Source organism: Fusarium redolens (genome assembly GCF_020744475.1).
Source record: "Fusarium redolens strain MPI-CAGE-AT-0023 chromosome Unknown BKA55scaffold_27, whole genome shotgun sequence".
Lineage (NCBI taxonomy): Eukaryota > Fungi > Ascomycota > Sordariomycetes > Hypocreales > Nectriaceae > Fusarium > Fusarium redolens.
In genome coordinates, this window is record NW_025763690.1 from 39,118 (window position 1) to 51,739 (window position 12,622).

The 12,622-nt window shown below is 46.9% G+C and overlaps 6 protein-coding genes across 6 annotated transcripts; 3 read left to right on the forward strand and 3 right to left on the reverse strand.

The window, feature by feature from the left end:
- Window positions 1-890: 890 nt before the first annotated feature.
- BKA55DRAFT_697292 (transcriptional regulator PAI 2-type) lies at window positions 891-1,649 on the reverse strand (the record flags this gene model as incomplete). Its single annotated transcript, XM_046200358.1, has 1 exon — window positions 891-1,649. One exon carries the CDS (start codon window positions 1,647-1,649, stop codon window positions 891-893), a length of 759 nt encoding a protein of 252 aa, XP_046042141.1.
- A 380-nt stretch (window positions 1,650-2,029) lies between these two features.
- Window positions 2,030-2,929, reverse strand: BKA55DRAFT_584643 (acyl-CoA N-acyltransferase). The gene has a single exon (XM_046194357.1). The coding sequence runs from the start codon at window positions 2,710-2,712 to the stop codon at window positions 2,161-2,163; it is 552 nt and encodes a 183-aa protein (XP_046042142.1). The 5' UTR covers window positions 2,713-2,929; the 3' UTR covers window positions 2,030-2,160.
- Window positions 2,930-2,940: 11 nt separating this feature from the next.
- On the reverse strand, window positions 2,941-5,241 carry BKA55DRAFT_627030 (uncharacterized protein). The gene is made up of 5 exons (XM_046196870.1): window positions 5,150-5,241; window positions 5,009-5,104; window positions 4,099-4,962; window positions 3,964-4,050; window positions 2,941-3,915 (listed from the first exon to the last, which is right to left on the reverse strand). Exons 1-5 carry the CDS (start codon window positions 5,203-5,205, stop codon window positions 3,135-3,137), a joined length of 1,884 nt encoding a protein of 627 aa, XP_046042143.1. The 5' UTR covers window positions 5,206-5,241; the 3' UTR covers window positions 2,941-3,134.
- A 1,342-nt stretch (window positions 5,242-6,583) lies between these two features.
- On the forward strand, window positions 6,584-7,767 carry BKA55DRAFT_528055 (uncharacterized protein; the record flags this gene model as incomplete). The annotated part of the gene is made up of 3 exons (XM_046188966.1): window positions 6,584-6,806; window positions 6,851-7,564; window positions 7,616-7,767. The coding sequence occupies 3 exons, from the start codon at window positions 6,584-6,586 to the stop codon at window positions 7,765-7,767; spliced, it is 1,089 nt and encodes a 362-aa protein (XP_046042144.1).
- A 1,538-nt stretch (window positions 7,768-9,305) lies between these two features.
- On the forward strand, window positions 9,306-9,742 carry BKA55DRAFT_546034 (uncharacterized protein; the record flags this gene model as incomplete). Its single annotated transcript, XM_046190876.1, has 2 exons — window positions 9,306-9,576; window positions 9,633-9,742. 2 exons carry the CDS (start codon window positions 9,306-9,308, stop codon window positions 9,740-9,742), a joined length of 381 nt encoding a protein of 126 aa, XP_046042145.1.
- Window positions 9,743-10,418: 676 nt separating this feature from the next.
- BKA55DRAFT_584646 (glycoside hydrolase) lies at window positions 10,419-12,606 on the forward strand. The gene has a single exon (XM_046194358.1). The coding sequence runs from the start codon at window positions 10,586-10,588 to the stop codon at window positions 12,386-12,388; it is 1,803 nt and encodes a 600-aa protein (XP_046042146.1). The 5' UTR covers window positions 10,419-10,585; the 3' UTR covers window positions 12,389-12,606.
- The last annotated feature ends 16 nt before the right edge of the window (window positions 12,607-12,622 follow it).

The following is a 12,622-nucleotide window of genomic DNA, read 5'->3' on the forward strand; positions in this document are numbered from 1 at the left end:
GCTTCCCCAGAAAACCAGTTTTTATGCTGGTAATTTACCCAAAACATAACTTAACTTAATTCCACGTGTTTCTCAAAGCCCTAGCTCGTTTATCTAAGCAATTATTTGCATTCAATTCTCACGAGTCAATAATTGTTCTTCTGGTAGATATACTGTATCATGTCATTGTCGGGGAATTTTATTATACTAGCGTGGTGTGCCCTTTTCCTACCCTACACAATTCCCCTTCGTGTTCGCATCGTGGTGTACCTGAAAGCCGAGCCATCCGTAGTGCTGTCAGCTTTTGAAGAATTCATCAATTAAATGTTTAGAAGTGTATCACTTGATGATCTGCGTTTTTCATGCTATGATAAAAGGGCCGACAGCGACGCGTAACATCGAAAGTCGAGGGTCGTCTTCACGATACCGCTAGAATGAGGGTGTTATTGGAGCGGTTGACAGCCCATGGGGCCCCATAGTCGGGAATATACGGTTGTTGAGGTTTGCATTTGGGACAAGCTTATCTTGTGTTATTTGACAGTGCCGAGGTAAGTTGCCGGATAGTTCTCGGTGATTAGGTAAAGTGCGATGATGCTGAAAGTGCCTATCACGATGGGTCGATTGGAGTAGTCGTTTGGTAGCGAATCTGCTTAGCTGCTGAAGCAGAGATGAACTCTCTCAATATTTCAATTCTCTCTGTTCGATTCTGTTCATATCACATGTTCGTTTGATCTAAACTTTCGAAATAGAAACTGTTTGTCTTGCGATAGGTCCGTAACATGCTCACCTTGATGAGTCACCAAGGTGTTCATCATTGTTTCATCCCCCAGGCTTTGAGAAGGTCAAGCTAAGCATTAGTGTATTCTATACACCCTTCCAGATACCCACGGGCGTGTCAATGTCCCTGGAGATCACTTCTTCTGATCCTTCAACTCCCCACGCTCCTTGACAACCCTCGCAACCTCATCCCCAACCTCCGTCCCCAATCCCTCAAAACCCTTAATAACACCTTCCCTATCCCCCTGCCCCATCTCCTGACTCATCTTAAACTTGCCCTCCAACTTGGTAACCTCAATCTCAATCCCAATAATATTCCTCTTCAACAACTCAACATACTTCTCCGGCGCATCGGACACCTTCCACTGGCTTGGTTTATCACCACCCGTATACCCCATCGTATTCCTCTCATTATGATCCGTAAGATCAGAAATCGCCTTCCCCAGAAACGAAGACGTCTCTTCATTGTTCTCATAGTAAATCCTCGCTTTTCCATAAACCTGCGCCGCAGCGTAATTCCACGTCGGCACAACTTTTCCAGTCGCTGGTTTTGTCTCTGTATAGAATTTCGGTGTAACGTAATGATGAGCCGGCTTTGTGAAGATTACTAGGACTTCATCTTCGAGATAGCTTTTTAAAGAGGGGTCTGCGGTGCAGTGTTCTATCATGGCTTTGCTTTGGGGGTTTTGACGGGCCAAGTGGCCGCGGAGACGACCGAGTTCTGTTTCGCTGGATTCATCTTTTACGTCGAGAAGAAAAGGGATGTGACTGCTTTGGAGAAAGGAGTAGGTTTGGGATTTTATTCCGGTTGTGAGCATTCCGAGGGGGTTTTCGTGGATGAGACGGCGAAGGACGTGGAGGTCTGCTTCGGCGTGGGCGGCACGGATATACATGGTTGCGATGTCAAAGTGATATCTTCTGAATTCCTTCTGGGATTCTGAGTAAGAGAGATACTTGCGATTTTGAAGTCTTTGAGCTGGTGTAGAAAGAACGGATATCGCAAGTAATAAAGGTTTGGCGGAGAGGGCGGGCCGCCAGTATGAGAGGGCGTCGTTCACATCGACCGGGCCGGTCTAGGTCGGCGAATCACACGAACAGTCATTCTAAGCAAGGTCTAGAATGAATCGGTACCGAGAGGTTTGTCATTGGTCATTCACCTAGCGTTATCGGACCTGCTTCCGAAGGTCGAAAATGCTTGAATGCGAATTTCATCAATTGAGTCCCAATATCTCGGTGTTGAATGCCGAACAGGATTGAAAGACATGATTTAAAGGGTAAAAATCGGAAAGAAGCTATTTGATCTGTAATCTCGCCTGTCTATCTCATTGCCATATTGCAAGTCCACCATCTAATGCCAAATTCACCAACCCACGATTCATCGTTCATCACAGTAGCATTTTGTATCTACAAACTCTTGACCATAATATGGTCAGTCTGAACAATAGACCCAATAGTAAAATCATGATCCCCAACCTGTTTATATCCCCATTTCTCATACGCTCTTATCGCCCTCGGATTCTCCTCCCAAACACCAAGCCACAAATTCTTAAACCCCTGCTGTTTCGCCATACTCTCAATAGCCTTCTCTAACGCCTTCCCAACACCAGCGCCGTGAGAGTCAGGATGTACGTAAATCCGCTGTAGTTCAACGGTCTTTTCCATGTTTTCTACGCAAGGTTCACTGCTCCCGCGGGTGAGATATGCGAAGCCGAGAAAGTCATCGTTGGAGTTTGTGGCGATGATTACATCTTTGTTTGGGTCGTTTAAGTCGTTGATGATGGATGGCTCTGTGTATGATTCTTCGAGGAAGGCGGTGAGTTCATGAGGCTCGACGGAGTGCCCGAATGTTATTGAGAAGACATGTGCGCCTAGCTCTGCGATGCGATTGGCATCGGCGAGTGTTGCGGGTTTGATGATGACTTCTTTGTGAGCCTGTTGGGAGTCCTTGGCAGTCATGATGAGACTAGTTGAAATGTACCAGCTAGACAAGATGTAATAATGATTGAGTAATGGATATTGTGTAGCCGGGGTAGATATTGAAGGAGTTGGCGGTGAGTGGATCTGTAGATTTCGGATCTCAACAATTGGCTTAGCTGGGCGGCTTAAAATACTTGAATCGTCCAAAAAGGAAACTCAGATAAACTTTTCCAAGATCAAATTTTGAAGAACAATGCAGATCTGATTGTTTGAATTAGTGGCTTCTGGAAAGATCTCGGCCCTGCTTCCGACGATGACTAGCGCGCGCCCTTAATGTCAAAAATCAATGGACCTCGCCTTTGGATTGGCCATTTCCGGGACCGGGTATGCACAGCCATGATACCGAATTGATTAAATTTCTGCAATCTACACATTGACGTTCTTTTCTATAGAGCTTGCTCTCATCCTGTATCAATGCATTTTGCTCGGAGGGCGCGCAGAATAACTACCATTTGCTCTATACTCGATCCTGGGAACGCCCATCTTTCGCAGATCCTTATTCCCTTGTCTTGTAATTGGTTGAGATCAGGGACTCTGAGGGCATCCAATCTTGAGAAGGCTGCGAATGAGAGGAGTAATACCACCGCCATGGTCCTGGGACTGTTAGTAATTGTTGTTCTACACTCGGTATAGACATACCCATGCAAGAGATTCTCCAAAGACGCCGTCGGCGCATGGACTGCAAATTCAACCGCATTAAGGTACCTGCGACAGTGCACAAGACATTGTCTCGCATTCTCAAGTGTCGCAGGGTTAGGTTGCGTCCCCGGCGCAAGAGCACAAACCTGATACAGAAATGGTCTGTAAATGATATCGCCTGTTGTGTGATATCTTATAGTAACCATGGTATCATCAATCCCTATTGGAGGAATCTCAAGATTTGGTCGGATACTATGAGGAAGAAGATGATACCACGCACCAAGCTGGCGGTTCAACTCATGAGCTAAGTTTGGAAGACTCGATTGGGTTTCTTCGGAGTTATCTGCTGAGTTATCGCCTGTACCTGGTTCAGCTTCTGCGTAGAGAACGTAGTGAATACGATTCAGAAGGCGACGTGATGAGAGGTCGGCGAGCCAGCGGTGCATGTAAGGTTCGGAAGGGCCATCGGACCAAGGGTAGGGAAGTTTGTCGACGATCTTTTCGATACCGCTGCGAGGGAGATGATGTTCTGCGAGGATGTCACTGGCAATAGTTAGATAAGACCTTCGAGAGATAGAAAATATGACTCACCATTCGAGTACGAGTATGGCCCAGAAGACTCGAAGAATTGACTGATCTTGCGAACCGCTTTGACCATCTCGCAGCAACTTCTCTGATCTGCCGATTGTCAGGACACTACTGCATTTTGGGAAAGTTTGCACATACCTGATCCAATAATGCTGGACATCAGTGGAAGCCATATGCACCAACCTCCACGCAAGCAAAGGCCTCGACAAATAACTATAATACAACGCAGCAAGATACAACGCCTGCGGTAAAAGCGGATCACCGCCAAACGAGCACAACGACTCCGTGAGTAAAAGCCTCACAGCCGGTGTAAAGAACTTTACCCCCGGGCTCCAATTCGCATCCATTCGATTCGGCGTCTCGGCAGCAACAGAGCCAAGTGCAAGGACAACGAGGACCAGTGATGAGGGAAGATCAGGCCGTGCACCGTGCTCAACAGTTCTATCATATAAATCATAAAAAGCTCGTTGATCAAGAATCGGATGGAAGCGATGAACGAGCTGGAAGTAATTTCTGACGAGATGATCTGTTTCGTTGGGTGATAACGTCGGTAAGTCAATTTGACTCGCTGGCACGGCGTTTAACCTCAAGCCCTCAGGAATCGGTCTTCTCAACTCAATATGAAGAAACAGATCTGAAGGATAATGACCCAGTAGTGCTTTCGCAGGCGCAGATCTCAGTAAATTCCCCGTTGTGGATGAGTGAGAAAGTGGTATGTCCATCGTTGTGTTGAATACATTGTTATTAGCGAATTGAGATAAAGATGTTTGTGTACCAGGTCCTGTTGAGTGAACTGATGAAGCAGCTACTATTCCATCTTCAGGGCTAATTGGTTCGTTATGTCGCATTATGGGATATGGTGCGTAGGGCGTTGATGCTGGGAAAGGTGTTGAGATAGGACTTCGATCTCGTTGACGGGCTATAGCGGACTGAAAGGTTGATTCAAGAGATTCAAGACGATCAAAGATCTCATCAACACGATCAACAGGGATAGCAATGCGCCTAACTAAATCAGCCTTACATCATAACTTCTGAGGGTGAAACTCACTTTGACTCATTCCCTTCATCGCGATACTCGCACTCGGAGTTATTCGCCTCTTCACAAAGCGTACAGACTGGCTGTCTGCCATCGCATTTCCTCTTCCTACCAATTAGTTAGCACAACCCCATATCCAAACATAAAACTTACCTCTTTCGACAGTAATTACATGCCTTGGCGGCTCGCTTCCGCTTTGCAGACTCCATGACCTGCCTGTTCTGTGTGTCATTGGAAAATCTTTGCGGAGGGGGGCGGGATACTGGCGGAGTCGGCGGCTGTTTCTCCGCCTTTGTTTAGCGTGGTTAGGGCGGAAGAATGTGAGGCCGTGCTGGTCGGGACCGAGGGCTTCGGAGACGGCTCCGGTGATAAAAGAGCCCAAGGCATGGCCAAAGGAAATGTCCGAAATTATTCCGGTGAATCTTTGTCTCTGTAAAGCTTGCGTTCTGTTATCGATAACCGTGGCTGGAAAAGCCTTTGTCCGGGCATCAAACCAAGCTACCCTGAGCTTGTTTATTTGACCATCAAGTCATCACATCAATAGGTCAAGATAATACAAAATGACATTATCTACAACTCAACTGTCTCGCATAGTTTGTGAGGAACTAATAATTTAATTCAATTGCTACTCTATTCTGAGAAATTGTGTGTTTTTCTAGTGCAATTGGCTGATGTGGCCGGTTTATTGTTATTCATGTACACACCCAAAAAGCTTCAATGGACCTTCACTGGTCTTCAAGGTCACTGGGAGCAATATATTTTCAGTAACGCAGCACTAAGGGCGAACGAGCAACTACAAATGCCATTTTGATCAATCTTATCAGAGAAATTGCTCCATGCTAATATTTTATCATTGCGTTAGTTCAATGGAGACCTCCGCATTTCACCATCCAAGGCTCTAATGACGAAGTGGATAACGTGCAATCCTGGGGGCTTGACACGCTAGCACGCCATCCCGATTTCCCAGCAATCTACCAAACTACAAAGAAGCCGGGCATAATCATGTGGCTCTGAGAATTGAAAGAATTATCTCCGGCCTGTCGGAAAGGCGAGGCATGACGAAATTGTAGGCTTTGGTCACCTAATAGGAAATGGCATTCATGACCGAGTGTAGGGATAACTTGTCCGACTCAAATGCGTGCGAGAACCGATATCTCGGAGCTCAAAACAGCTCCTTGATGTCCGATCATCCAATGGGATCAATAATGGAACGAGATCCGAGTGACTCCGAGTTCCGAATGGGTCGTCGACCGATGATGCGGATGAAACAACGTTATCGCATCAGCAATGCCCCGGTCTCACTATCCAATGGATTTAGAAGCTAAAGTGACACCATCGACCATGATGAAAGCGCAAGACCAACGGCATGACTCACTAGACTTGCTGCGTACCTGTTCTGCGGGGTTAGCGAGGTCAATCGCGGCAATATGCGATGTCGTAAGTGAAATGGCGGATTGTGCGATCTGATAACGCGTAGTGGGGACTGATGCTATTATATATAAGTGAAGCCTAGAACCACGTCTGTATAGACTTTCTGTCTCTTTAAGATAAGATCGTTTTTATAAGACAGGTTAAATTCCATTCAACATGTCGAATACTGCTACTATCACTCAACAGGCTGAGCGCATCGTGCCGCTCAGTGTCGAAGCCAAATATCCAGAACCTCTTCAGCCTTCCGGAGCTCTGGACAAGTTCACATTCGAAGAATCCACCCCAGTCATCGGCCGTGAATATCCCAAAGTCAACCTTGTCGACGACATCATCAACGCCCCAAACGCAGATGAACTAATCCGCGATCTCGCTATCACCAGTATGCCATTCACCTGTCCCTATCCAACTCATCTAACATCCCAGTCTCCCAACGAGGCGTCGTCTTCTTCCGCGCCCAAGACAACCTCACAGACGAACAGCACAAACAACTCGTCCACCGTCTCGGCCAACTAACCAACAAACCCAAGGACTCAACCCTTCACATCCATCCTCTTCTCAACAGCACCAATGAATTCGGCGTAGACGACAATGAAATCAGCGTTATTTCATCAAACGTTGAGTTCTTCCAGGACAGAATCAAAGACCGTGATGATCGAAAGCAAGGCGCTGCAAGCTGGCACAGCGATATTCAGTTTGAGCAATATCCCGCTGATTACACGAGCCTGAGACTCACGAAACTCCCTGCTGGAGGTGGCGATACACTCTGGGCCTCGGGTTATGAACTATATGATCGATATAGCGATCCCTATAGGAAGTTCTTTGAGGGATTGACTGCTACGTTTTCTGGCGATGGGTTTTTGAGGGCGCGAGATGCGAGACCAGATCTTTACAAGGTCTACGAGGAACCGAGAGGGAATCCCGCGAATATTGGTGATGAGCTCAAGGCTATTCATCCAGTTGTTCGAACAAATCCCGTCACTGGATGGAAGTCTATCTTTGCGATTGGAAACTTCCCCAAGCGGATCAATGAGCTGAGCGAGCGTGAAAGCAGAGAGATCTTGGAGTCGCTCTACAAGAGGATTGAGCAGAACCATGACCTTCAGGTTCGCTTCCGATGGAGAAGTCCCAACGATATTGGTAAGTACTCTGATTCAAGTAATGGTTAAGGGTGATGCTAATGATGTATAGCATTCTGGGATAACCGCAGCGCGTTCCACAGCGCGACGAATGATTACGATGGACTTGGTGAGCGCACAGGTCACAGAGCTGTAGGCATTGGCGAGAAGCCTTACTTTGACCCCAACAGCCTATCGAGAACTGAGGCATTGAAGAGAACTTAGTCTCGCGTGATTAGAATTACTATATACTTAATCTCGTGAATTTGACTTGAACTTGGTTTTTCCCTCAACTCTTCATCTAACACCATAACCACAGTGTGCTCGATGCCTCAATTCACGTGTCTCATCGCTTTCGTGTGTATCTAAAATATTCTTGGCCTGCAGTTGAACGAAGCGCTGAACCCGACGTAGCCGGCTTGGCTTCAGGGAAGGTATCTTCCCCTGTATCTCTGCCGCGTTTCCTCCGCAACCAATTTTGGCAAATAGCCAAGGAGGACTGCAAAGTAGTGGGTCTTGATGGGGTTGAGAAGACTGCCAAGGACGATCATAGTGCTCGAGAGTGAGTCGAGGAGGTTCTACCATTCGCCTCCCGACCTGCAACTTAAATCTTGGCCTTAATCAACTGGACATCAAGACAACGACAATATCATCTGTCATGGACTAAAGCCACGCGCGGTTCAGTTATGATACCCCATTAGTGAAAAACCAGCGCTTGACGCAGCCGCCCCTATCGGGGCGCTTTTCTATCCTTCTCCGGTTGTTAGTCTAGACTTTCTTTTCCGCCCCCAATACAACACTGCTGGCTCGTACCATTGTTCGGTTGATACATAAAATGACAGTCCAATTGAAGTTGTTTGCATCATGTTGAACTCCGAACCTGCATGATCCCTGTCTCGGCTGAGTGATCCGGTTCCCCTTTCAGCTGAATTTACGAGCCGCTACTAAAGAGCTCTGTTCATTGTCAATATTTGGTACTTGAACTTATCTTTAGACAGGCGTCTATACTCCTTGTTCGAGTCTTGCTAGTTGAGCCCTTTAAAGTGACAACAGTAGCACGCCTTGTTCTTTGTGTAAACCGGATCCTGAATGTATGTAAGATTTATGAGGAGTACAGGGAACTAAATATCCGATAGTGGTTTAAATCTACACTTTCAGATAGACCGCCAAGCGCGGGATATACGCAGCGTTTATCAGGCGTGTTAGGGTCCTGGCAACGATTCTTGGGGGCCGTTCATGCACCAATAGAAGTGACGAGATAATGAGGTGAGGCGCGAGAAGCGTCAGTTCTCAGCTAGAACCCAACTCTGCCTAGACAACGTATCAGAAAATAAGCTTCAGAGAGCATACAAACTCTCCATGAATTTTACGACTTAGGTGACGATAGTAGTTGAAATCCAGGCATGAAATACACTCCTAATCGCAGAAAATATTACAGTTCCTGGAGCTTTGAGGAGTCAGGAAAGTTTGCTTGGGGGTCGTATCGATTCGGAAGCTAGCAAACCACGGATGTTGATATCCTGGCATTGAATAGACGTCCGAGCACACCGCATACTTGCAGTCAAGTGGCGTAGTAATATTGATTGTACAGCATGTCAAATGCACCATGCGAAAGAGGAAGTCGCCGTAGGGTTAACTAAACTACATACCGCCAGAACATCCTTCAGGTATAAGTATCCGTTTGATCCTCTTCATCTTGCATCTCTTCATTCACACCAAACAATACCTACTTCTGAATAACTCTACCAAGCTCCCTACCCAACATGCTCTTCAACGTCTTCACCACCACTGCCATTGCAGCTTGCTCTCTCCTCGCCGCTCCGGCTCTAGCCAATCCCATCGACACTCTTCCCCCTGGGCTGGAATCTCACCTTGAGAGCCGTGCCAACGATGTCACGGTCAAATTCTGGACTACCACTACCTGCAGGACTTCGAGGTCCAAGAAGAGCTACAATAGTGGATATTGTATCAAAGCCCTAGCTGGTAAGGACCATGCTGTTAGCATGCAGGAGAGAAAGAAGAGCAGCTGCCACAGTAAGTTACAATTCCCCTCAACGTCATGTCACCCTCGCTTACTAGCCTTTCTTTAGTGATTCGATACAGGGAGAAGAACTGTCAGGGTTATTCAGAGAAAGGCCTTAATCTCCATGATTGCTTCAACATTGGAGATGAGTGGGAGTCTCTCAAGTTCAAGTGTTAAAGTTGGGCGCCTAATCTTTCTTGGATGGGATAATGTGAACCGGTATCTTCAGCAACTTGTAAATGCTGGCATTCGTATAAAGCAATTCGAGTTGAGATCAGTACATTCAGTCTCAAACAAACAGCAATAAACACTTCCTATACAACTACACAATCCCTTATATAGTCCAAAGTAACAGCCTTATTTTCCTAATCAGTGACACCACTAAATCAAGAATAAGCAACCGCATCGCAGTAGACGCGGGAATCGTAGCGGGCTGTCTCTTCTTGGGCATAGAACTACACTACGAGGCTTCAGTTAAATATTGTCTGTTCCTCGGCTGTTCTATGTACGCCAGTATATATCCAGTCACTTATTCCATATTTCCTTCATCCGATCAGCCAAAGCCACCATTTTCCAGTAGTGCGAGAGCACGGAATCGAGCACTTCGGCTACTGGATCTAATCAATCACTGTATTGAGTCAGAACAAGGGTTTCTTGGCTCTCCGGAATAATTCTCGGGAAGTTTTGATGGCAGAAACACATGCCATCTGCATAAAATTGCCGCACCCGCAAGAATTGTTCGGGTTTACTGGCTAAAGTTTGTGGATGCCAAGATGCATGGGCCTCGGCAGAGAGCCTACCATTGGTTAACGACGTCTTGTCGGTCCGTTTCTTTATCAGATCAAGCAATTGACACGCAATGAGGCCTCTAGACATGTGGCTATGTTTAATATGTCGCTTCATCCTAGAACTATATAGAACGGCTTGAATGATGCCGATGTTTTGCTAAAGAAGCACGAGCTAATGGGATCATACCCCTCAACGCTGATATTATCGCATATCTAATCGTTAGTCACAAACATGGTGCTGAAATGCTGGAAATTCTTCAGCGTTCTCGCAGCAGCCCGACTCTGCGAACTGAAAGAACCTAAATCCGATATCACGACATGGTGGCACGATAACTCAGTCATCAACACCAATACCTCGGTGGCGGCTGACGAGGTGCGGCGTTCACGACGATACAACGTCTCTGTCTCCCTCGCGGATCAAGATGATTTCCTCCCCTCCTTTGTCTACGAGTCTATTCCCCGAAATGGAAATGGGAAGATGTTCGACCCAGCTCAGCCTGGGAAGGAGTACGACTTTACGGATGGCGACGGGATTACCATTGAGGCTGACGAGGGCATCAACATGGCTTGGACGCAGTTCATCTACCGCAAAAACGTCGATGTTCGGATTGTTACTACCGACGGATCCTCGATTGGACCCGCTTCCAACGTTGTCATTCGCCCTGTTGATCTCGGTCTCAAAGTGAAGAGTCCGAAAGATGATACTGTTTTGATTCGAGTACCATTTCAGAAATCTGGGGCGAGATTCTCTGTCGAGTTTCAGGATGATCTCTTCACATATAGGTCCAACGGCGACGATTATGTGAAGGATGGTGGTGTCATTGTGAGTGAAGAGCCCAGAAATGGTCTCATCATCTTCGCCAGCCCACCTCTCCCCAAAGACCTCGTTCCGTCCAAGACATCCAGTAATGTCCAAGTCATCCACCCAGGCAAGATGACGCAACGCACCTTTGGGTCCAAACCAACCATCATCTTCGAATCGGGCATCCATTGGATAGAGAAGGATGGCGTTCCTGGCAAGGATCATATCAAGCTTCACCCGAACACTGACTATGTATATTTCGAGCCAGGCGCGTACGTCAAAGCAGCGCTAGAATACACCACGCAACACCCCACTTTCCATACCGTCGGCCATGGCGTACTGTCCGGCGAGAACTATGTATACATGGCAAATACAGTCAAGAACTACACCGCTGTGAAGGACGACCGGTATAGTCTTCGCATGTTCTGGCACCAGTCCGTCACAGACAACCAGACATGGTATTGCATTGGTCCAACACTGAACTCGCCGCCTTTCAACACCATGGATCTCTATCCTATGGACAGCACTCCTCACGAGGAAGACAACAAAGTCAGCGCACATATCCGCGATTATAAACAAGTTGGTGCATATTACTTCCAAACCGACGGAACACAGATGTACAAAGGCTCAGTTCGAGATGTCTTCTGGCACGTCAACGATGATGCTATAAAGCTATATCACTCAGGAGCCCAACTTCACGGTCTGACGATCTGGAAAGCTCGCAATAACGCGATCATCCAGATGGGCTGGAAACCGCGTAACGTAAGCAGTGTTTCTGTTAGTAAACTTCGCATCATTCATAATCGGTGGATTAAGCCCGATGCGTATGTTCCGTCGGCTATTCTGGGTGCATCACCGTTCTACGGTGATCCAAAAGAGATCGACACTGATCGGACGATGCATATCAAAATTGACGATGTTAGTTGCGAGGGGATTTGTGCAGCGCTCATGACAATTGCTCCGATGCAGAACTTCGACTTGGAAATCTCTAATGTGCATTTTGAGACGTTGCATAAAGACGCCGAACTGAGACTTGGGAGAAGCGTCGTAGGTTTGGACGAGGGGGAGGGAATGGATAATTACACTCCTGGACAAGGAAACCTGACGCTGGGTATTCATATCAAGAATTGGACCATTGGTGAAGAGAGAGTTGATAGGAAGAATGCGGGCGAGGATGGGCTGGGCCAGTTGAAGATCAATCCCACGTTTGATGGGAATTGGAGCATTGAATGAGCTCACATCAAGACGCCCTGAGTCCTCGAGGCAATGTAAGAAAGATTACCACCTGCATTCGACTATGTGTGCATTGGAGAGACTGTGCCACTCTTGTAAAACAAGATAGATTACCTACCGAAATGAGAAAGTATAAGAACAGGAATCATACAACTATTTCTCTAATCCAATAGGTTCCTAAACCGCTCACGTTCATGCAAGCAGATCATCAATCTGCACCACCGACGCGGGGTA